The sequence below is a fragment of the Mobula birostris genome, chromosome 14 (assembly GCF_030028105.1).
Source record: "Mobula birostris isolate sMobBir1 chromosome 14, sMobBir1.hap1, whole genome shotgun sequence".
Classification (NCBI taxonomy): Eukaryota; Metazoa; Chordata; class Chondrichthyes; order Myliobatiformes; family Myliobatidae; genus Mobula; species Mobula birostris.
Window position 1 is genome coordinate 91,013,433 of NC_092383.1, and position 24,836 is coordinate 91,038,268.

General features: G+C 44.0%; 1 protein-coding gene across 16 annotated transcripts in view; it reads right to left on the reverse strand.

Moving 5' to 3' along the window:
* Positions 1-24,836, reverse strand: part of ccnd3 (cyclin D3) — a 425,735-nt gene that overhangs the window by 271,404 nt on the left and 129,495 nt on the right. For 4 of the 16 annotated variants that reach the window (XM_072278908.1, XM_072278913.1, XM_072278917.1 and 1 more), the window contains 2 exons: positions 12,937-13,078; positions 5,278-5,343 (listed from right to left, as the gene is read on the reverse strand). The exons of 3 other annotated variants lie outside the window; for them this stretch is intronic. In XM_072278908.1, coding sequence (XP_072135009.1) covers positions 5,278-5,343 — 66 coding nt within the window. In that variant the 5' untranslated portion in view covers positions 12,937-13,078. Of the gene's footprint in view, positions 1-5,277; positions 5,344-12,606; positions 12,716-12,936; positions 13,079-24,836 lie in introns of all 16 variants that reach the window. 9 more of the 16 variants (XM_072278907.1, XM_072278916.1, XM_072278915.1 and 6 more) reach the window with 4 other exon arrangements.

Genomic DNA, 24,836 nt, shown 5'->3' on the forward strand with positions numbered 1-24,836 from the left:
CAAGGCACCTGACGATGATGGTCAACAATCATCTTGAATGTTACAATAAAATGAATATTTGGAGGATGCAATCGTTGAAGTATTGTATGAAGGCAGTCCATTATCTGCACTAGATGTCTACACTGATTTTGTTCATTTAAGTCAATCAAAAGAACACGGCAGCATATACTGGATGAATTCCTCTGCTGATAACTATTAGGAATGAATACGCAGTTTTATAGTACTGTAGTAGTTTGGTTGTCCTCTAATTTGTTCTGTTTCTCATTTAAATACATAATTTGTTACTCCATTAAACAGTAGTTTGTCTTTTTTATACCGTTTTAAATATTTCCATGAAATTTCCGTTAATTGAGGAAGCTGCTTAATTGGACCAAAATGTACTGGTCCAGATGTGTCCCAATTAACCAGAATCCACTGTGTATCAAATTATGCTGGCCGGTGGTGTAGTGGCACCTGCACTGGACTTCAAGGCCAGTGGTCCTGGGTTCGAATCCAGCCAGCTCCTTACGCGCTTTCCATCTGTGCTGGGCTGAGCGTCGAGCCAGCAACTCAATCTCGTAAAGAGCAGACAAAGTGCTAAAGAAACGGCAAGTTTGCCGCCCAATACACCACAAGGTGCAGAAAGGAGCAAAATATACATAGAATGAGTTGCCAGAGGAAGTGGCTGAAGCAGGAATAATAATAATATTTAAAGTACACTGAGGTAAACGCATGGACATGAGAGATTTAGAGTGATGTTGGCCAAGGAGGAGCACATGGGTTTGGCTTGTTGAGCACCGTTGTTGGGATGGATGAGATGGGCCAAACGGTCTGTTGCTATGCTGCATTACTCTGAGATTCTAATTGGAGCGCTGAATTAATCAAACCAGGATATCCAGTATTGATCCCCGCTCTAGTTATATAATCCACCCATACTTAACGTGACCTTACAGGTTACCTTTCCACTCACAGCTCTCTCTTGTACTCATCTAGTTACTGTTTGTAAAGATCTTATCACTTCAACAACTTCCTGTGGTGGTGAGTTCTCTGTTCTAACCACTCTCAGGAGAGCAGTTTCACCTTTTTGGACAATAGTAATAATTTTGAAAGGATGGTTCCAGTCTTTGGATTCTCTTATGAAGGCATCTGCTTCATATTCAAACCATTCATAATTTTAAAGATCTTTTCAAGTTTATTGTCAATTTAGCCATACACATGCATACATCGTTACTCTGGGGCCAGGGTGCCAAACACAGCACAGTCACAATGCGGTACATATAGTTATGATCCAGCACATACAGTCGCAAAATAATATTGACACAAGTTGTTTGTACTTCTGATTAATAAACAGGAAATACATGAAATCTAAACAGGTCAAGTCATAATCGGGAGACAGAGACAGAGTTGAAATTGGAGATGGCAACAGCTCAAACGGGAAAATACTACAAATATGAGATTGTTACACAAACGCAGATGAAGTTATTGTGAATTGCTTCAGCGCAACGGATTATGTTAAAGATTCTACGTAATTGCAAATTGGTCTTTTAATTGTTTTAAAACTCATAGCAGATTATCACCGGTCCCCAGATAACAAAGCAAATGACTGCAGATGCTGAAGATCTAGAATGGAGGAGAAAGTGCTGGAAATAGTCAGCTGGTCAGACAGCATCTGTGAAGAGAAAAGCAGACTGAAGTTTCATCAGAGCTATTTCCTCCTGGTGTAAACTGTAAATGGATGCCACTGCCGCAAACTGATAGGACATACAAGAGTCATCCAGTTAATGATTTCATTTGATGCTGGTTGGATTAGAGTTTTAGTTATGAGAGAGGTTGTACAGATCTGGATTGTTTTCTCTGGAATATCAAGGGCGAACTGTGTTGGATTGATTACAAGAATGTAGCAAGTGTGCATATAGCTGATTGATCACTGGTGAATCGACTGTGTCTCCTACATGCGGGAGGCATTCTCTTTTGGTGCAGGCTTTCCTGTATGTGTGTTTTTCATCTCACCAGGCCCAGTTCTTAGTTACCAGACTGCAAATTGCCCAGCATGTACCATCACTAACATGACTCAGTAAATACGCTTAAAAAGGTCTGTTTCATGGCCTGGCATGGAAACACCAATATCCTTGAATGAAAAGACCTACAAAAAGTGGTGGATATGGCCTAGTCCATCATGGGTAAAGCCACTGAGTTCATCTACATGAAACAACAGGAATTCTGCAGATGCTGGAAATTCAAGCAACACACATCAAAGTTGCTGGTGAACGCAGCAGGCCAGGCAGCATCTCTAGGAAGAGGTGCAGTCAACGTTTCAGGCCGAGACCCTTCGTCAGGACTAACTGAGACGAAGGGTCTCGGCCTGAAACGTCGACTGCACCTCTTCCTAGAGATGCTGCCTGGCCTGCTGCGTTCACCAGCAACTTTGATGTGTGGTGCTCATCTACATGAAACGTTGTTTGGGGTAAGCTATACCCATTATCAGGGGCTCCGCCAGCCAGGACACGCTCTTTTCTCGCTGCTACCATCAGAAAGAAGGTACAGGAGCTTCAGGACTCACGCCACCAGGTTCAAGAACAGCTATTACCCCTCGACCATCAGGCTCTTGAATCAAAGGGAATAACTTCACTCAACCTCATGTGGCCCATCACTGAACTGTTCCCACAACCTAGGACTCACGTTCAAGGACAAATGTTGAAAGGCATGGACAGAGTGGATGTGGCAAAGTTGTTTCCCATGGTGGGGGAGTCTAGTACGAGAGGGCATGACTTAAGGATTGAAGGGCGCCCATTCAGAACAGAAAGGCGAAGAAATTTTTTTAGCCAGAGGGTGGTGAAGCTGTGGAATTTGTTGCCATGGGCGGCAGTGGAGGCCAAGTCATTGGGTGTATTTAAGGCGGAGATTGATAGGTATCTGAGTAGCCAGGGCATTAAAGGTTATGGTGAGAAGGCGGGGGAGTGGGACTAAATGGGAGAATGGATCAGCTCATGATAAAATGGCGGAGCAGACTCGATGGGCCGAATGGCTGACTTCTGCTCCTTTGTCTTATGGTCTTATGGTCTTATGGACTCTTCATCTCACGTTCTCAATATCTAATTACCATTATTTCTTCTTTTCTCTCTTTTTGTATTTGCAGTTTGCTGTCTTTTGCACATTGGTTGTTTGTCTGTCCTGTTGGGTGTGGTCTTTCATTGATTCTATTGTGTTTCTTGGATTTACTAAACATGCCTGCAAGAAAACGGATCTCAGAGTTGTATATGGCAATGTATGTACTTTAATAATAAAATTACTTTGAACTTGGATAGTTTATAAAATTATGAGAGATATGGATAAGGTAAAGAGCAAGGATCTTTTTACCCAGGGTAGAAATGTCGAATACCAGAGGGCACGGGTTTAAGGTGAGGGGGGAAAGTTTATAGATGTATAGGGTATGTTTTTTACAGAGTGGTGGGTGTCTGGAATGGGCTGTCAGGGGTGGTGGAAGAGGAAGTAGTTTCATCCATGAGGCTTTTATCCAGAAACATGAACATGCAGGAACACCAGAGATTCTGCAGATGCTGGTAATCTTGTGTAAAACACACAAAAATGCTAAAGGAACTCAGCATCTCTAGAGGGGAATAAACAGATAATATTTTGGGCTCTGCATCCTGATGAAGGATCTCAGACTGGAACTTCGACTGTTTATATTCCCCCCTCCATAGATGCTACTTGACCTGCTGAGTTCCTCCAGCGTTTTGTGTGTGTTGCTGAGTGTGCAGGGACTTTGGAGGATAAGGATTTCGTGCAAACAGGAGGGATTAATTTAAAGTGTTTCAAGAGATTCTGTAGATGCTGGACATCTTGAGAAACAGATACAAAATGCTGGGGGAACTCGTGCCGGGCAGCACCTATGGAGGGGATTAAACAGTCAGCATTTCAGGCTGGAAAGGAGGGGGCAAGGAGCCAGAATAAGAAGGTGGATGGATGGAAGGGGAGGAGTACAAGATGGCAGAGTGATAGGTGATACCAGGTGAGGAGGATGAAGTAAGAAGCTAGGATGTGATAGGTGGAAGAGGTAAACGGCTGAAGAAGAAGGAATCTGATAGGAGAGGGCCGTGAACTATGGAGAAAGGGACGGAGAAGGGGAATGAGGGGGAGGTGATGGACAGGTGTGAAGGGGTTAGAAGGTGACTAGAGCCTTTATAAGGTTATTTCCTCTCTATAGATGCTGCCTGACCTGCTGAGCTCTTCTAGCATTTTGTATGTGTTGCTTAGTTTAATTTGGCAATGTGTTTGGCACAGAGCCGAAGGACCTCTTCCTGTTCTGTACTGACCTATGTTCCAGCTATCGAGTCCCAGCTCTGGGACGTGCTCGAATCTATCCCCCGTGAGAATTGTCATTGTCTGGAATGCCATAACCCCGACTGACTTCGAGGTCGGAAAGCAGGATCCTTGAAATATGACAATGCCTCCCATTAGTAAAGGACATATGTCACTCAACTTCCCCATATCTTACAGAAGACCTTTTTTTTTGTGAACTCACCAAGAATATTGCTGCAGGACGTGGTTTTCAAATGCAAGTCCTGTGTGATAAACGCGCACTTAAATGAGCACTAATAATGATGAACGGTGACCTGAGATTGAGTTCAATTTTTCCTCCATCCACACAATTTGGATTAGTGCAAATTCAGAGGATACCCCAAGCACTCATCTATAGATGATGTACATCTGGAGATTCTCTCTTCTCCACCCTCCCCCCGCGCACAAGATAGATAAGCCTGATTACATTCACCACCAAGTTCAAGGACAGATCCTAACCTGTTCCCTGGTATGTTAAGATGGAATCTTGACCTCACAATCTACCTCATCATGTCCTTATTGTCTGCCTGCTCTGCACTTTCTCTGTAACCCTCTATTTTGCATTCTGTCATTGCTTTCCCTCGTATGACCTCGGTGCACTGATGTGGTGAAATGATCTGTATGGATGATGTGCAAAACTAGTATTTTCACTGTACCTCAGTACATGTGACAGTAGACTAGTTTTCAAATTGACCAATTTATATACACAGTGGAGGTAACATGCTGCTTAGCTGTCACAAGTAAAAAGACAAAATACTTTATATCTGCTGTTTATGGATTGGTTTCCGGAATGTGTGTAAACAGCATAATATTCACCATGCAACTAAATTCTGTAAAGTTGTAAATTTGCAATATAAGTTAATCACAGTAAACTAAGAATCATGACAGTTTATCCACATCTAGTTGAATTTGATCAAAGAACTGGAAAAAAATCTTTAGTTTAAAAAGCTAAAAATATACCTGCAGATACTGGAATTCTGAAGTAAAACAGACATTGCTGGAAAAACTCAGCCGGCCAGGCAGCATCTGAGCAGGGAGAAACATAATCATTACTTCGGGTCAATGCCTCCTCTGTTTCTCTTTCTTTAAATACATTGAGCATTTTCTGTTTTATTTTAGATAACCTTGAGGTACAGAAGCCTTAGGTCCCACACCACCAAGTTCAGGAACAGTTATTACCCTTCAAGCATTAGGCTTCTTAACCGAATAACTTCACTCATCACAGTTCTGAACTGATCTCACAACCTACAGACTCACTGCGAAGGCTCTATAACTCATATTCTCTGTATTTTTTTATTTGGATAGAATAGAATAGAGCTTTATTGTCATTGCTCAAGACAATGAGATTGTTGTGCTACTTCTGTCTGTGCAAAACATATATTTACAATACATGCGGTATGGTTTAATTAAAGAAATTCCCATAATTATATGCAACAAATGACTTCAGTAATCCCGGTCAGGGTGCAGCCTTATTCAGTTGCACAACAGCCCTCAGGAAGAAGCTGTTTTTCCATCTTATTGTCTTGGCTAAGATGTTTCTGTATCTCCCACCAGATGGCAGATGGGTCCGGGATGGGATAGGTCTTTAATGATACCACAAGGGTACCGTAGGCATCGAGAGTTGTAGATTGTGTCCAGGTCCAGTAGTTGAGTCTCAATGATCCGCTGAACCACCTCATCACCTGTTGGACTGCTTTGTGATCTGTCTTGCCACAGCTAATGTACTACATTGTCAATCTGTATGTCAGTATCTTCTCTATCGCACATCACACAATTCAACTTTTGCATATTGATAGTTCATCAGTCTTTGTGTAAGTTTTTTTTTGTATTTCTTTATTTTCCTGTAAATGCCTGCAAGGAAATTAATCTCTAAGTTGTATATGGTAACATATACACTCATTGGCTAGTCTATTAACTACAGGAGTGGTCTTTTGCTGCTGTAGCCCGTCCACTTCAAAGTTCAACATGTTGTGCATTCAGAGATGTTCTTCTGCACACTGCTGTTGTAACAAATAGTTATTTTAATTACTATTGCCTTCCTGTCAGCTTGAACCAGTCTGGCCATTCTCCTCTGCTCTCTCTCACTAACAATACGTTTTCACCCACAGAACTGATGCTCACAGAATGCTTTCTTTTTGTTCTTTTTGCACCATTGTCTATAAAGTCTAGAGACATTTGTGCATGCAAATCCCAGGAGATCAGCATCATTTTCTGAGATACTACAACCACCCCGTCAGGCAAAAAATACTCATTCCACAGCCAAAGTCACTTAAATCACATTTCTTCCTCATTCTGACATTTGGACTGAACAACAACTGAACCTCTTGACCATGTCTGCATGCTTCTATGCATTGAGAGTTTGCCACATGATTGGCTGGTTAGATATTTGCATTAACAAGCAGGTGTACATAATTAAGTGGCCACTGAATATGTACTTTGATAATAAATCTTACTTTGCACTTTATTCGATAGGAACCATATTTAAAATGTTTTGCTTTCGGACTTATGATTAAAAGGTTGAGAGGGTGAACAACTTTAAGATCCTTGGCATCCACATCACCGAGGTTCTCACGTGGTCTGTACACACCAGCCGTGTGGGGAAAAAAGCACAACAGCGCCTCTTTCACCTCAGACAGTTGAAGAAGCTTGGCATGGGCCCCCAAATCCTAAGAACTTTCTACAGGGGCACAGTTGAGAGCATCCTGACTGGCTGCATCACTGCCTGGTATGGGAACTGTACTTCCCTCAATCGCAGGAGTCTGCAGAGAGTGGTGCAGACAGCTCAGCGCATCTGTCGATGTGAACTTCCCATGATTCAGGACATTTACAGAGACAGGTGCGTAAAGAGGGCCCGAAGGATCATTGTGCAAACTGTTCCAGCTGCTCGATCTGGGAAACTGTACCGCAGCATAAAATCCAGGACCAACAGGGTCTGGGGCAGCTTCTTCCACCAGGCCATCAAACTGATTAATTCGTGCTGATACAATTGTATTTCTATGCTACATTGACTGTCCTGTTGTACATACTATTTATTACAAATTACTATAAATTGCACATGGCACATTTAGATGGAGATGTAACGTAAAGAGTTTTACTCCTCATGTATGTGAAGGGCACGTAGCCAAGTGGCTAAGGCATTGGACTAGCGACCTGAAGGTCGTGAGTTCGAGCCCCAGCCGAGGCAACGTGTTGTGTCCTTGAACAAGGCACTTAATCACACATTGCTCTGCGACGACACTGGTGCCAAGCTGTATGGGTCCTAATGCCCTTCCCTTGGACCAACATTGGTGTCGTGGAGAGGGGAGACTTGCAGCATGGGCAACTGCTGGTCTTCCATACAACCTTGCCCAGGCCTGCGCCCTGGCGAGTGAAGACTTTCCAGGCGCAGATCCATGGTCTTGCAAGACTAATGGATGCCTTTGATGTGTTTGATATGTGAAGGATTTAAGTAATAAAGTCAATTCTGTTGTAAGAAAGGACAGTGGATTCTACCATCATCCAAGTACTAACACATCTAAAATACAGGGATCAGCGGTACCGAATACAGTAATCCAGCCAACAGTAGTGTTGACAGCAATTAACTGGAGAAAAGGCTGCAACACCTTCAAAGCTTATTTCCCTTTTGGTGTTGGGCCTTTATTCTCCCATCTCTGTTATACTCAGTAGCTCTCTCACCTCTAGGATAAGAAATAGTGGGTTCAATTCCCATCTGGATGCTTCAAAGATTCAAGTAAATTTATTGGGCCTACTCCTGCACCTATTGTCTATCATCAAAGTACATACAGTATATTTCACCATATACTACGCTGTCATTAATTTTCTTGCAAACGTTCATAGCAGAACAAAGAAATACAATAGAATCAATGGTAAACTACTCGCAAAGACTGACAAACAACCAATATGCCAAAGAAGACAAACTGTGCAAGCAGAAAAACACAAAGGTCCTGATGAAGGGTTTCCGCTGAAAATGTCGACAGTTTATCAATTTCCATAGATGCTGCCTGACCTGCTGAGTTCCTCTAGCATTTTGTCTGTGTTGCATTGGATTTCCAGCATCTGCAGATTTTCTTGCGTTTGTGAAACACAAAAAGGTCTTTTCCTGTGATGTACTGGGCTGCATCCACTACAATTCCTGGGCATTGCTCTTTCCATACCAGTCCATGATAATGCAGATTTCCTCATCTTCACTGTCCAGATACCCTAGGGCTGAGAGAAGAGCCAATGAAATGACATCTGCTGTGGATCTGTTGTGACAGTAGGCTTGAGTACAAAAGTTCACGTTGACGCTCTGGTCTTGAAAAGGTTTTGGCCCTGCCAATTGTGACCTTTCATTTTCGGTGAGAAATTAAATCTTCATCCACTTGTTAGACAGTGCTTGAGATAACCAAAGATCCATTTTGAAGATGAAGAGAGAAATGATCCTTGGTGTCCAAACCAGTATTGATCCCTTGTTAAGCAACATACTCAACACACCTGACTGGAGCCTGCTGTGAACAGATTAGTCACAGTGTTCCTCTATTATGAAAACCATATATCATTAAAATAGTTTTATTTCCTGAGAAGTCTTTTCTTCAGAGATTTATAATCATAGATCATAACATTTCACAGCACAGAGAACTGGCCCTTCACCAAATTCATCCATGCCTTTCTCTAAGAAACACTTGGATGCATGGATGATGCAAAACCCTGAAAGAAAGTCCTAATTCAGAGTTTGCCCCAAAATGCTGACGATTCGTCTACCCAAAGATGCCGCTGGCACTGAATTTCTCCAGCAGATGGTCTGTTGCACCACGTTCCGGCACTGGTAGTCCCTTGCAGACGCTCTATTTTAAATATCTTCCCCTAGGTCAAGGAGCGGTGTCTTAAAAAAAGGCAGCGTCCATCACTAAGGACCCCCACCACCCAGGACATGCCCTCTTCTCATTGTTACCATCAGGGAGGAGGTAGAGGAGCCTGAAGACTCACACTCAATGATTCAGGAACAGCTTCTTCCCCTCTGCCATCTGATTTCTGAATGAACATTGAACCCATGAACACTATAACTCTACTTTTTTCTCTTATTGCACTACTTATTTAACATTATATATATGTGTCATGGTCCAGTTCGTGAAGTCCGTATTCCGGTTCACGGTCCAGTCCATCGACCCTTGGTCCAGGTTTTCCTGTCTACCCTGTTTCTGTTCTTGTTGAGTTCTAATTGAGGCAGCTGATGCTCGTTGGGGCTGGCTGCATAAATACCCCCAGAGACCCGGGCGTGGTGACTGGATTGTTCTTGTCCTTACTCCTTGTATCCCTTGCTCTGCCTTCTGTTTCCTCGCCTGAAGACCTGCCTTGTCTTGCCGGTAACTCTCGCCTCGCCTGAAGTTCTCGTTTCACCTGGCATTGCCTGAAGCCTTGCCTGGTCTTGCTGGTAACTCTTGTCTCGTCTCGCCTTCAGTCTTGTCCTGGAGCTACCCCGTACCTAGCTCCCTTCCTGTCCCTTGCCTCCACCGGGTAAGTCTGGCCGTCTTGCCATTACCTGTGGTTGGTTCTGTCCCTTCCTGTCGCATGCCTCCATCGGGTAAGCCAGGCCGTCTTGCCGTTACCTGTGGTTGGTTCTGTCCCTTCCTGTCGCATGCCTCCATCGGGTAAGCCAGGCCGTCTTGCCGTTACCTGCGGTTGGTTCTGTCCCTTCCTGTCCCATGCCTCTATCTGGTGGTGATCCGCGCCCTGCCCAGGAGGAGCCTGCCTAGCCTCAAGCCTGAAGATTCCAGCCTCCTGCCTAGCCTCAAGCCTGAAGACTCCAGCCTCCTGCCTAGCCTCAAGCCTGAAGACTCCAGCCTCCTGCCTAGCCTCAAGCCTGAAGACTCCAGCCTCCTGCCTAGCCTCAAGCTTGAAGACTCCAGCCTCCTGCCTAGCCTCAAGCCTGAAGACTCCAGCCTCCTGCCTAGCCTCAAGCCTGAAGACTCCAGCCTCCTGCCTCCTGCCAAGCCTCATCTCTAGCGTCCTGCCTCCTGCCAAGCCTCGTCTCTAGCCTCCTGCCTCGTCAAGCCTCGTCTCTAGCCTCAAGCCACAAGCCTGAAGACTCAAGCCTCCTGCCTCCTGCTAAGCCTCACCTCAAGTCTCATGCCTCTAGCCTCCTGCCAAGCCTCGCCTCAAGCCTCATGCCTCTAGCCTCCTGCCAAGCCTCCTGCCTCTAGCCTCCTTCCAAGCCCCGCCTCAAGCCTTCTGCCTCTAGCCTCATGCCAAGCCTCGCCTCAAGCCTCTAGTCTCTAGCCTCAAGCCTCATCCTGCCTGCCTGCCAAGCCTTATTCTTGCCTAGTTCTGGGGTCCGAGCCAGAGGCAAGACCTAGGTACTGGGTCCTTGTCCAGTCTCTGGCTCGGAGTCCAAGCCCGGGCTCCTAGCTCTCTTGTCCAGTCCTGTTCTGGGTTCCCGGTTTTTGTGTCCATGTCCTTGCTCTCACCCTGTATCCTAGTCCTGTCCCTAGTACTTCAGTGTCTGTGTCTTGCACTTGGGTCCGTTCCTAGCCACTGCCCTATGACAATATGTATACATCTTACCTTAATAAAGTTTTTGTTATTATGTATTGCAATGTACTGCTGCCAAATAACAACAAATTTCTCAACAGATGAAAGTGATATTAGATCTGACTCTGAGTTATATGTACTGTGTTGCACATCTTTTGGGTGTGTGGAGATACGTCTCTACCACAGGAGGTGTAAAGGGGTGAAGGGGCTTGTAATATCCATTCTGGGGCAGCTCACTCACCTTTGGTCCCCACTGGACACTCAGCTGTCACCTGTGGCTCCAAGTATCTGTTTGCATGTGACAGCGGCCACACCCCAGTACACCACTTCCACAGGTGGGCTAAACCAGGTGAGGGCTGCCAGCATCCTCAGATAGGAATGTGCTTGTCCTAGCATGTGAAGCCAGCTCCGGTGGACTGGGCAGATGAGGTCTACAGTGAGATCCAACAGCCAGGAAGATGGTACTGCAACGCTCCGTGGAGAGTGAAGGGCATGGCCAGATACAGAAGATGTCACAGTCATCCACTGCAACCAAGGATGACTCTGGTTTGTGACGCTGGTTCGTACCACTGGACCCAGACTTCGGAGGTCGAGAGACTGGAAATGCCCCAGTGCAACAGTTTTTCCACTTTAAAAACGCTCCCTCACAGGTTTCCTCTCATCGTCGGACAAGACAGACAACTACCAGGCAGCATTAAAGATTAACTTTATTTGTCACATATACATCAAAATGGTCAGTGAAGTGCCTTGTTTAAATCAAACTATATCAGCGAGGCCAAGTGGTTAAGGCGTCGGTCTAGTGATCTGAAGGTCGCTAGTTGGAGCCTCAGCCGAGGCAACGTGCTGTGTCCTTGAGCAAGGCACTTAACCACACATTGCTCTGCGACGACACCGGTGCCAAGCTGTATCGGCCCTAGTGCCCTTCCCTTGGACAACATCAGTGGCGTGGAGAGGGGAGACTTGCAGCATGGACAACAGCTGGTCTTCCATACAACCTGCCCAGGCCTGCGCCCTGGAAACCTTCCAAAGTGCAAATCCATGGTCTCACGAGACTAACGGATGCCTATTATTATTCATATCAGCGAGGATTGTGTTGTGGGAAGCTCACAAGTGTGCCATGTTTTCATCAACAGCATAGCATGCCCACAAGTCACTGAACCTAACTCATACAATACTATACACAAGTCTTGGGCACATATACATATATATAGTTAGCATGCCTAAGACTTTTGTATTTGTCAAAGTGGAGTGGAGAGTGAGTTTGTAAATCTGGCGGGAGCAAAGGATGCTGGGAATGGTGAGGGTCGACCACCTCGGGAGGGGTGTGGGACAGGTGGCAGAGAAGGAGTGCCAGGGGCGGTGGGCGTGGGACGGTGACACCCAGCCCTGAAACACCGGGCAAGGTCATTTGATTGCAAACAATTTGTGTTACGGATCATTACAGAATGCCTCTCTGGTGCTTCCCACTCCCTCACCTCTCTCCTTTCTCCTTTTCCCAACCATGATTCCCGTCTCCCAGCCCCCTTCCCACTCTCAGTCCACAATAGAGACCCATATCAGAATCAGGTTTACCATCACCCACATATGTCACGAAATTTGTGGATTTTATTTTTGCAGCAGCGGTACAGTTCGATACATAAAATTACCACAGTACTGTGCACCCGAGCTATATATATGTGTACCTAACACTTTTGCTCAGTACTGTGCATCTTTTTCAAGTGGGAGGAAAATGCACACCCAGAGAAAATCCACACGATCACAGGGAAAACACAGTCTCCTTACCGGCAGAGGTGAGGATGAATCCTGATCGGTGATCGCTGGCAGTGTAAGAACATTACCATGCTGGGAGTTATGTGGAGAGATTGGATCAGCTGGGCTTGTTTCACTGAGTCTGTAATGTATTGTACTATTTTGTTTAACGTTCCTTTATAATTTAATTTCATCATTCTTTTTGCTTTCTTCATTTCTTTACTTCGCTTTTAATCACTTCCCATATCTCTCCTCTGCTGCCTTTGTGGTTAATGCATGATTCTTTCTCAATAAATTTAAATATATTGAATATCACCATAACATTAACTAATTCATTGATCTTTTATAGATGGTGATACTGACCTTCAAACAGCAAATATATTGGAGCAGAGAACAAAAGAGCTCAGAGGGCCAGGCGGCATCTGTGGGGGACCAGGGATAATTGATGTTCTGGGTCTCAGTTCTGATTTTGGCTCCAGATTACAGCATCTGCAGTTTCTTGAGCCTGCAATGAAAAAAGGTCCCATTGAAAAGTCACTCAGGGCACAGAGGTCAGTGGCAACACCCAGTCTGTTAGAGGGACTCAGAATTTCAAGTGGCACCTATGGGAGGAAAAGAAACACTGCTTCAGGGCTTGGGGATCAATGGGACTAATTTGTCCAGAGTTGGGGGTGAGGCCACCACCACACTGAATGGTGCTGTGTCCCCTTCCCCCTTCCATACCAGCCAAAGTTCTGCGACTGTAATGGGTGGGGCTCTGAAAATGGGGTCTTGTTTCCCTGTGGCAGGAACTGCTGAGGTCACGTTTCAGTTTATGAGTTCATGTGTTACACAGATAGCGCTACATTTCACATTGTTTCGGGCTAATTTTGCAAGTATTTCCAAGAAGTGTGCTAGCACCCTCCGCAAAGCAGCACACCAAAAGAGGATGGGGCCCAAGTCTGAGGTAACAGTGTTGATCACTTATCTTAGAAATGGACTCAACGTCTATTTAGAAATGCTTCAAAGTATGGCACTGTACTATTGGCCTATCTTGTGCGAGGTTAAATGTGGTTTCATTCTCAAGTATTCAAATTCTCTTCATATCGTGAGTCTATTGTTAAGGTCAGCAATTTCCTCTGACAGAATAGAAGGTCAAATGATGCAAGGGTTATGCAAGTGAGGATGTAAGTGCTTCAAGATAATGCTCATGAGAACCTTCCTAGATTCTTTGGTGTGCGATGTTCCAATTTACTGCCAACGTTAAATGTCATTGCTGCCCAAGATCTTTGTGGATGGCACAGTAGCGTAGCGGTGAGCTCAACCACATTACGGTGACAGTGATACCCCATTGGGGTTCGATTCCCACCTCCGGCTGTAAGGAGTTTGCAGCTTCTCTCTTCCACCGACTGGGTTTCCTGTAGGTGCTCTGGTTTCCACACACATTCCCAAAGATGTACAATCTTTTAAGTTGTCTTACGTTGGCACTGGAAGCATGGGATGCTTTCAGCACAATGCTCGCTGATTTGATTTGCTGCAAGCGACAGATTTCACAATGTTTTGATGCACCTATGACAAATAAAGCTAAATTGTGTTGCAAAGACATTTTTTAGACAGAAAACTTTTGGGGGGCCTGAGTTATAGGGAAAGGTTGAAGAGGTTAGGACTTTATTTCCAAGAGCGTAGGAGAATGAGGGGAAATTTGATAGAGGTATACAAAATTATGAGGGTAATAGATAGGGTTTAAGTAAGAAGGCTTTTTCCACTGACATTGGGTGAGACTAGAACTAGAGGTCATGAGTTCAGAGTGAAAGATGAAATGATTAAGGGGAACATGAGAAGGAACCTCTTCACTCGGAGGGTGGTAAGAGTGTGGAACGAGCTGCCAGTGAAAATGGTGGATGTGGGTTTGATTTCAGCATTTGAGAGAAGCTTGGGTAGGTACATGGATGGGAGGGTATACGTTGATGGATCTTTGCAGATTAATAGTTCAGCACCTACTCAATGACTGAAAGGCCTGTTTTGTGCTGTAATGCTCCATGAATCTATGACACGTGGAGGTTTACAAGACCCTGAGCCACTTCTTTAGAAGCATTATGGCTTTCTCAGTTGTCCTCAGATCAGGTTTATGGAAGGGTCTGAGATGTTCTGTTCTAGTGCTTTCCCAGTGTATATGGTGAACAAACTCTTCTTGGGCTTCCAGCCGGGTATGGGTATTCTTTTTCGATGACAAACTCTGCCATCTTCATCAGGGATGATGACTGGGCATGTCTAGTCCGGTGGTATTTATACCCCCGTAGCCTGTCCATCCTGATTGGTTAGTCCTCATCCAATCAGGTTTCTGCTCTCCCACCTTGTTTGCAATCGAATTCCAGTTCTTACTTAGAGCGACACCTTTGTCTTTGTTAAATTTCTTTTCTCCTAGTTTTATTTCAATGGCTTCCTTCACCAGGCTGTCCCAAAAGCCACTGGCGTGGCACAGTAGTTTTGTGCCTTCAAAATCAATCCTATGGCCATTGTGAATGCAATGTTCTGCTACTGCTGATTTCTCTGGGTAACCTAAACGCTTTTGGGACTGCCTGGTGGAGGAAGCCATTGAAATAAAACTAGAGAAAAAGAAGACAACTGGTGCAAATACAATCAACCAAGCAATAAGAAAACCAATATGTTGCAGCATTCTTGAAAGTGAGTCCATATTGTGGAGTTAGTTCAGAGTTGATGTGAGTGAAGTTGGGTGGCACGGTGCCGTAGCACAATGCTTTACAGTACGGGCAATGTGGGTTCAATTCCCACCACTGCCTGTAAGGAGTTTGTACCTTCTTCCCGTGACTACATGGGCTTTCCTCTGGGTGTTCTGGTTTCCTCCCACAGTCTAAAGACATACTGGTTGGTAGGTTAATTGGTCATTGTAAATTGGCCAGATTAAATTGAGGGATTGCTGGGCAACACGGCCCAAAGGGCATGAAGGGCCTATTCTGTGCTACAGCTCAATAAATAAAAATTATTGCATTTATTAGTTCTCTTCTCCTTTACTCTGGCTCCCATTGGTTCTCCTATATGGTACCTCATCTAAACATTCCTAGCTCATTGCTCCATCCCTACAGTACAGAGTGGAGCTTATCTCAGGCAGGGGTAGAGGGGAAACAGTTTTATTCTTCAGGAAAGCATTCCTTATTTTAGGTGTGGTCAGATCAACACTGGGGGAGAAACAATCCTGTGGCAAACAGCAGCAGGGGAACACCAGCATGCAATTAGATATATATTTGAAAACATTTTGGATGATTGTTACATCAAACTGTTTACTGGAGTGTAGTTAGACAAATTAGCCTCAACTACAGAGATGCACCAGTTACCTTTGACAAAATTGACTTCAGAACCTAGAAATGAAGCAAAAACTTGCGGATGCTGGAAATCTGAAATAAAAAACAGGAAATGATGGGAGTGCTCAGCAGGTCATGCAACATCTCCAAAGAGAGAAGAAACAGTAGCTAATGTTTCACATTGAAGATCTTCAATTAGTTGGGAGAAAAAGGGAAAACAAGGGGTTTTAAGTTGCTGAGAAGGTATTTGGGGAAGTGGGGATTGGTGGAGGGAATGGATAGAACTAAGGGAATGGCTCTGACAGGGTGAGGCGGGGTTGCTACAGGGATAAGCTGTAAATGTGGTCAGTTGGCAAGTAATCATATTTTCCCCTGACTTACTCACTATTGACATTCCAAGCCTGTCCTTCAAGTAAGTTGTCTTGTGTTTGAAGCTTACCATAAGACATAGAAGCAGAATTAGGCCATTGGTCCCATCAAGTCTGCCCTGCCATTCAATCATTGCTGATTTATTTTCCCTCACAGCCCCATTCTCCTGCATTTTCTCCATAACTATTGATATCCTTATGAATCAAGAACCTATCAACCCCCCAAAATTAAATATATCCAATGACTTGGCCTCCAGAGCCATCTGTGGCAATGAATTCCACTCTGGTTAAAGATATTCATCCTCAACTCTCTTCTAAAGGGATGTCCTATTCTGAGGCTGTGTGCTCTGGCCCTAGACTTCCCCACTATTGAAAACATCATCTGTACGTCCACTCTGTTGAGGCCTTTCAATATTCGGTAGTTTTCAATAAAATCCACCCATCATTCTTCCAAACTCCACTGAATACAGGCCCAGAGCAATCAAGCGCTCCTCATACATTGACCCTTTCCTTTCCCTATTGCCTGTTGACTCAAGTTGGCGGTTATCTTTGATAATGAACTTCACTAGTTCTTGGTCAAGCACTAGATAAAACAACAAACATACACTGTAATAAGAGGAAGGATTCAAAAAATTATGACTTCCTACCCCTATTCCAAGTCCAGCTGAGTGGTAGATGGTTTAAGACTGTAGTCTGTAGTTGGGTTACTGCCGTTGGTTGGATATATACCCTGAATAGCAACCACTGGAGATAGATACAGGAAATACAATAGGGTCTTTGAAGAGGCTCCTGGACAGGTAGATGGAGCTTAGAATGATAGAGGGTTATGGGTAACCGGAGGTAATATCTAAAGTAAGTACATGTTTGGCACAGCATTGTGGGCCGAAGGGCCTGTATTGTGCTGTAGGTTTTCTATGTTTCTAAACAATTAGCTTTATTTGTCACATGTACATTGAAACATACAGTGAAATACGTCATTTAGCATCACATCAAATCAATAAGTATTGCTGTACCTGACACACAACCTACTAACCCTAACCAAACACCCTGTACGTGTTTGGAATGTGGGTGGAAACTGGAGTACCAGGGGGATTGTACAAACTCCTTATAGGCAGCAGCAGGAATCGAACCCCTGCCTTAGAGCTGGCACTGTAAAACGATTGCACAATCTGTCATGCTGCTGTGCTGCCACACCATGGACTGTGTCTCTATTTAGAATTGTGTGCTACTGTCTTCCTTATGACAAGCATGCTCAGAGCTGCGGCTATATAGGTCAAAGATACCAATCTTGCTAAAGGTGCTGAATATTGAAAATACTTGTTGCTGAGTTATTGCAATAGGGTTATAACTGTTGCTAGGAAGCACATTTTCCTCAAAGGTTCGAGTTTCATTCTCCCTAGCAAACCAATTCCTTGGCAATCTTTGGGTAAATGTACTGTCAGATGCCAGGAAGAGGGCTTAGAATTTTGGACATCTTAACAAGCACAGGAAGAGAATGGAAATTTATAAGGATGTTTCTAGGACTGGAGGACCTGTTATAGGGAAAGGTTGAATAGGACTTCATTCCCTAAAGCGAAGGAGAATGAGGGGAGGTTTGATAGAGGTGTTCAAAATTATGGGGGTATAGATAGGGTGAATGCAGGAAGACTTTTTCCACTGAGGCTGGGTGAAACAAGAACTAGAGATCATCGTATAAGTGTGAAAGGTAGAATATTTAAGGGGGACCCTGGAAGGGACTATTTCACTCAGGGATGTGAAAGTGTTGAACAAGCTGCCAGTGGAAACTATGGATTCAGGTTAGATTTCAACATTTAAGAGAAATTTGATAGGTATGTGGAAGTCAGTAGGGCAGTCAGAATCTATGGAATGGAATAAACAGTCGATCTTTCCGGCTGAGATCTTTCGACCGAGTTCCTCCAACACTTGGTGTGTGTCGCTCTGGAGATCCAGCATCTGCAGAATCTCTTGTCTTTATTGAGAATAGAGGGAGTTCATGGCAAACAAGTTCCTTTAAGGGTAAGAGCCAAAGGTAACCAGTGTATGGAACCCTGTTGCTCAAGGGATATTGAAGGAGAAAAAGTTAACTATCAACCTTATTTGTCACCTTTCTACAGATGCTGCCCGACCTGCTTTGTTCCTCCAACATTTTGTGTGTGCTTTTCTCAATGTCTTGAAGATTCTGCCATTACTATTTTAAATGCCTCTCACTGTGTAGACTTAGATGCAAATATAAATCAGAAGCATTAACTGTAACTAGATGCTCCCAATCCATCTTTACCAGGTCCATCTAATGATAGTGAGATTGGCCTTCCTTCATTTCAAGGTCCTTGGGAGAATTTAGTGGCTCTGGGCCTGTACTTGCTTGGGTTTAGAACATGCCATGGAGCCCTACAATTAACTGAGGGGGTCTCTGAACGCCTGGTCTAGATGAATGGGGGGGGGGGGTTGAATCTCATTAAAATCTATTGAATATTGAAAGGCCAATATAGAGTGAATGTGGAGAGGATGTTTTCTATAGTGGACGAGTGTAGAACCAGAGGGCACAGCCTCCAAATAAAAGGACATCCCTCGAGAACAGGGATGAGGAGGAATTTCTTTAGAGCATCATGTTGCATCTGTGGAATTCATTGCCACAGGCAGCTGCGGAGACCAATCATAGGGTATATTTAAAGTGGATTTTGATAAGTTCTTGATTAGTCAGGGTGTCAAAGGTTATGGGGAAAAGGCAGGAGAATGGAGTTGAGGGAGGTAATAAATCAGACATGTGATGGAATGGTGGAACGAGCTCGATGGGCCAAATGCTCCAATGTCTTATGGTCTTATCACTGGTTCAGTACCATCCATTTTAATACCACTGTAAAATATAGGGAATTGTGGTCCCTGCCTCCAAAATGATCCACTCTAAAATATTGGTGGAGGGTGATGATGCTCTTTTGCTGGTGGGGGTGGTCGTTGCCTTGCTGCTGCTTGTGCGTGGGAGGGGGAGGCGGGAGGGGCTTTGGGGTTCTCACGTTTAACTGTCATTCACTCTGTTTTCGTGGATGTTTGCGAAGAAAAAGATTTTCAGGATGTATATTGTATACATTTCTCTGGCAGTAAATATACCTGTCTATCTATATTTCCTCCACAGCTCCATGCTCCAAGAGAGCACAGGGTCAATTAGGATGTATTCAATAGAGTGTAGGGTGATAGGAAATGTATAAACAGAGGGACTTTGAGGTAAAGTCCATAGTTCCCTGTAGATGACAACTGAGGTCAATAGAAATCAGAATCAGGATTATTATCAATGACCTATTTCATGAAATTTGTCATTTTGCAGCAGCATTACATTGCAATACACTTAAAATCACTGTAAGTTACAATAAGAAACATAACATTTCTTATTACTCTTATAAGTAATATAAATATAAAATATAAGTCAGTTCTGTAAAAGAAGTACAAGCTGTTGAGTTCTGTAAAAGAAGTACAAGCTGTTGAGTTCCTGGTAGAAAGATGAAGAGCATTTATGGCATACTTTAGAAACTACCTGGTTAGACCGCACTTGGAGTATTGCGTGCGTTCTGGTCACCACACTATAGGAAGGATGTGGTTGCACTGGAGAGAGTGCAGAAGAGTTTTACCAGGATATTGCCTGGGTTGGAAATCTTCAGCGATAGCGAGTGATTAAATAGGCTGGCTTGGTATTCTCTGGGGTGAGGGGGGCTGGGGTGACTTGATGATGGAGACATATCAAATTAAAAGGCAGAGGTAGAACCTATTTTCCATGGTAGAGGTATGAAAAGCAGACAGACATAGTTTTAAGGTGAGAGGAAGGAGATTTATAAAAGGTTTGAGGAGTAATTTTTTTTTAACACAGAGAGTGATTGATATTTGGAATGCGCTGCCAGAGGTGGTGGTGGAATCAGATCAAAAGCAGTTTTAGAATGAGACCATAAGACCATAAGACATAGGAGCAGAATTAGGCCATCTGGCCCATCGAGTCTGCTCCACCATTCAATCATGTCTGATCCTTTTATTCCCCTCCTCAACCCCACTCACTGTAACCTTTGATGCCGTGTCCAATCAAGAACCTATCAATTTCTGCCTTAAATACATCCAACGACCCGGCCTCTACAGCTGTCTGTGGTAATAAATTCCACAAATTCACCATCGTTCGGCTAAGAATTTTTTCACATCTGTACTTTAAATGGACGCCCCTTTATCCTGAGGCTGTGCCCTCTTGTCCTAAGCTCTCCCACCGTGGCAAATATCCTTTCCACATCTACTCTATCTAGGCCTTTCAACATTCGGAAGGTTTCAATGAGATCACACCCCCCCCCCCCGCCCATCCTTCTAAATTCCAGTGAGTACAGATCCAGAGCCATCAAACATTTCTCGTATGATAACCCTTTCATTCCCGGAATCATCCTTGCACTCATCCTCTGGACCACCTCTGATGCTGACACATCTTTTCTTAGATGAGGAGCCCAAAACTGTTCACAACACCCAAGATAACATCTCACCAGTGCCTTTTAAGCCACAGCATCACATCCCTGCTCTTGTATTCAAGACCCCTTCAAATGAATGTTAAGATTGCATTTGCCTTCCTCACCACTGACTCAACCTGCAAGTTAACCTTTATGGCGTTCTGCACAAGGACTCCCAGGTCCCTTTGCATCTCATATTTTTGGATTTTCTCTCCACTTAGAAAATAGTCTGCACATTTATTTCTACTACCAAAGTGCATGACCATGCATTTTCCAATATTGCATTTTATTTGCCACTTTCTTGTCCATTCTTCTAATCTGTCTAAGCCCTTCTGCAGCCTACCTGTTTCCTCAACACTAACTGCCCCTCCACCAATTTTTGTAGCATCTGTTAACTTGACAACAAATTCCATCATCTAAATCATTGATATTCAGCATAAAAAGAAGTGGCCCCAACACCGACTCCTGTGAAACACCACTAGTCACTGGCAGCCAACCAGACAAGGATCCTTTTATTCCCACTCATTGCCTCCTACCAATCAGCCAATGCTCTAACCATGTTAGTGACTTTCCTGTAATACCGTTGGCTCTTAACTTGGTAAGCAGCTTAATGTGTGGCATCTTGACAAAGGCCTTCTGAAAGTCCAAATATACAACATCAACTGCATCCCCTTTATCTATCCTACTTGTAATCTCCTCAAAGAATTCCAACAGGTTCATCAGGCAGGATTTTCCCTGAAGGAAGCCATGCTGACTTTGTCCTATCTTATCCCGTGTCACCAAGTACTCATAACAATCCTTAACTCATCCTTAACAATTGATTCCAGCATATTCCCAACCACTGAAGTCAGACTAACTGGTCTATAATTTTCTTTCTGCTACCTTCTTCCTTTCTTAAAGATGGAGTGACATTTGCAATTTTCCAGTCCTCTGGAAAGATTATTGCTAATGCTTCTACATTTTCCAATGCTACTTCTTTCAGAATCCTGGGGTGCAGTTCATCTGCTCTGGGTGATTTATGTACCTCTCGGTCTTTCAGCTTTTTGAGCACCTTCTCCCTTGTAATTGTAACTGAACTCACTTCTCTTCCCTCACGCCCTTCAACACCTGATTCACTGCTGGTGTCTTCCACAGTGAAGACTGATGTAAAATACTCATTTAGTTCATCTGCTGTTTCTATGTCCCCATTATCATTTCTCCGGCCTCATTTTCTAGCAGTCCTATATTCACTCTCATCTCTCTGTTATTTTTTACATACTTGGAAAAATCTTTTATTATCCACTTTGATATTGTTTGCTAGCTTGCTTTCATATTTCATCTTTTCCCTTCTAATGATTATATTAGTTGCTCTCTGTAGGTTTTTAAGAGCTTCCCAATCCTCTTATCTTCCCGCTAATTTTTGCTTTGTTGTATGCCCTCTCTTTTGTTTTTACATTAGCTTCAACTTCCCATGTCAGCCACGGTTGTACTATATTACCATTAGAATATTTCTTGGTTTTTTGAATACATCTGTCCTGCACCTTCTTAATTTTTCCCAGAAATTCACGCCATTGCTGCTCTGCTGTCATCCCTGCCAGCATCTCCTTCCAATTTACTTTGGCCAACTCCTCTCTCACACCACCGTAATTTCTTTTACTCTACTGAAATACTGTTATGTCTGTCTTTACTTTCTCCTCATCAAGTTTCAAGTTGAACTCAATCATATTGTAATCATTGGCTCCTAAGGGCTCTTTTACCTTAAGCTCCCTAATCGCCTCTGCTTCATTACATAACACCCAATCCAGTATAGCTGATCTCCTAGTAGGCTCAATGACAAACTGCTCTAAAAAGCTATCTCATAGGCATTTAACAAACTCACTCTCTTGAGATCCATTACTAACCTGATTTTCCTAATCAACTTGTATGTTAAAGTTTCCCATGACTATCATAACATTGCCCTTTTGACAGGCCTTTTCTATTTCCTGTTGTAATCTGTGGTCCACATGCCAGCTACCGTTGGGAGGCCTGTATATAACTGTCATCAGGGTCCTTTTACCCTTGCAGTTTCTTAACTCAACCTACAAGGATTCAACATCTTCCAATCCTATGTCACATCGTTCTACTGATTTGATGCCATTCTTTACCAGCAGAGCCACGTCACCCCCTTTGCCTACCTTCCTATCCCTCCGATATAACGTGTAACCTTACACATTCGGCTCCCAACTACAACCATCCTTCAGCCATGATTCAGTGATGGCCAAAATATCATACCTGACAATCTGTAATAGTGCAACAAGATCATCCACCTGATTTCTTATACGCTATGCATTGAGATATAACTCTTTGAGTGGTGTATTTGCTACCCTATTTAATTTTGCATCCCTAAAACACTGATACTCACCCTCCTGGTTTCAATTTTGTTCTATCATCTGCCTACTCTTTCTGACAGTCTGATTGCATGCTATCTTTGCTTTTTTATCATCCATCCTATCTTGAGTCCCTTCATTCCAGTTCCTACCCCACCTGCCAATTTAGTTTAAACCCTTCCGAACAGTTCGAACAAACCTACTGTGAGAATATTGATCAAAGTTGCTGGTGAACGCAGCAGGCCAGGCAGCATCTTTAGGAAGAGGTACAGTCGACGTTTCAGGCCGAGACCCTTCATCAGGACAAAGGGTCTCGGCCTGAAACGTCGACTGTACCTCTTCCTAGAAATGCTGCCTGGCCTGCTGCGTTCACCAGCAACTTTGATGTGTGTTGCTTGAATTTTCAGCATCTACAGAATTCCTGTTGTTTGTGTGAGAATATTGATCCCCCTTGGGTTCAGGTGCAACCCGTCACTTTCGTACAAGTCATATCTCCCCCAGAAGATAGAAGATATCCAGTGATCTAAGAACCTGAAGCCCTACCCCCTGCACCAACTTCTCAGCCATGCATTTATCTGCCAAAACATCTTGTTCCTACCCTCACTTGTGCGTGGCACAGGTAGCAATCCAGAAATTACGATCCTGGAGGTCCAATTTCTCAGCTTTCTGCCTGGTGCTCCAAATTCTCTCTTCAGGATCTCATTGCTTTTCCTTCCTATGTCATTGGTACCAATATGTACCAAGACATCTGGCTGCTCTCCCTCCCTGTCTAAAATGCTGTGGATGCGATCTGAGACATCCCTCACCCTGGCACCTGGGAGGCAACATACCATCCGGGTGCCCTGCCCATGTCCACAGAATTTCCTGTCTGTTCCTCTGACTATTGAGTCCCCTATCACTATCGCTCCCCTCTTCTCCTTCTTTACCTTCTGCACCACGGGCCCATGCTTAGTGCCAGAAACCTAGTCTCCGTGGCATTCCCCTGACATATGTCATTAAATTTGTTGGTAGCAGTACAGTGCAATACACAAAATAGACCATAAGTTACAAAAATATAAAACAATAAATAGGTACTGCAAAAAGAGAGCTACATGGTGAGGTGGTGGTCACGGGTTCATGGACCGTTCAGAAGTCAGATGGTGCTGGGCAAAAATGGTTCCTAAAACATTGAGTGTGTGTCTTCAAACTCCTGTACCTCATCTCTGGCAGAAATAAGAGAGAATGCCCTGGGTGGTGAGGGTCCTTCATCATGGATGCCTCCTTGCTGAGGCATCGCCTTTTGAAGATGTCCTCAGTGGTAGGAAGCTCCTTATTGTGCCTGCGATGGAGCTGTCTAAGTTTACAACTTCCTGCAGCCTTTCCCAATCCTGTGCATTGGTGCCTCCATACCAAATAGTGATGCAAACAATCAGAATGCTGTCAACATTGCATTGTAGAGATTTGCCAGAGCCTTTGCTGCCATACCAAATCACTTCAAACTCCTTATGAAGGATAGCCACTGCATGCAATTTAATGTGGATAAATGTGAAGTTATCCACTTTGGTGGCAAGAACAGGAAAACAGATTATTATCTGAATGGTGTCCGATTAGGAAAAGGGGAGGTGCAACGAGACCTAGGTGTCATTATACACCAGTCATTGAAAGTGGGCATGCAGGTACAGCAGGTGGTGAAAAAGGCAAATGGTATGCTGGCATTCATAGCAAGAGGATTCAAGTACAGGAGCAGGGGGGGTACTACTGCAGTTGTACAAGGCCTTGGTGAGACCACACCTGGAGTATTGTGTG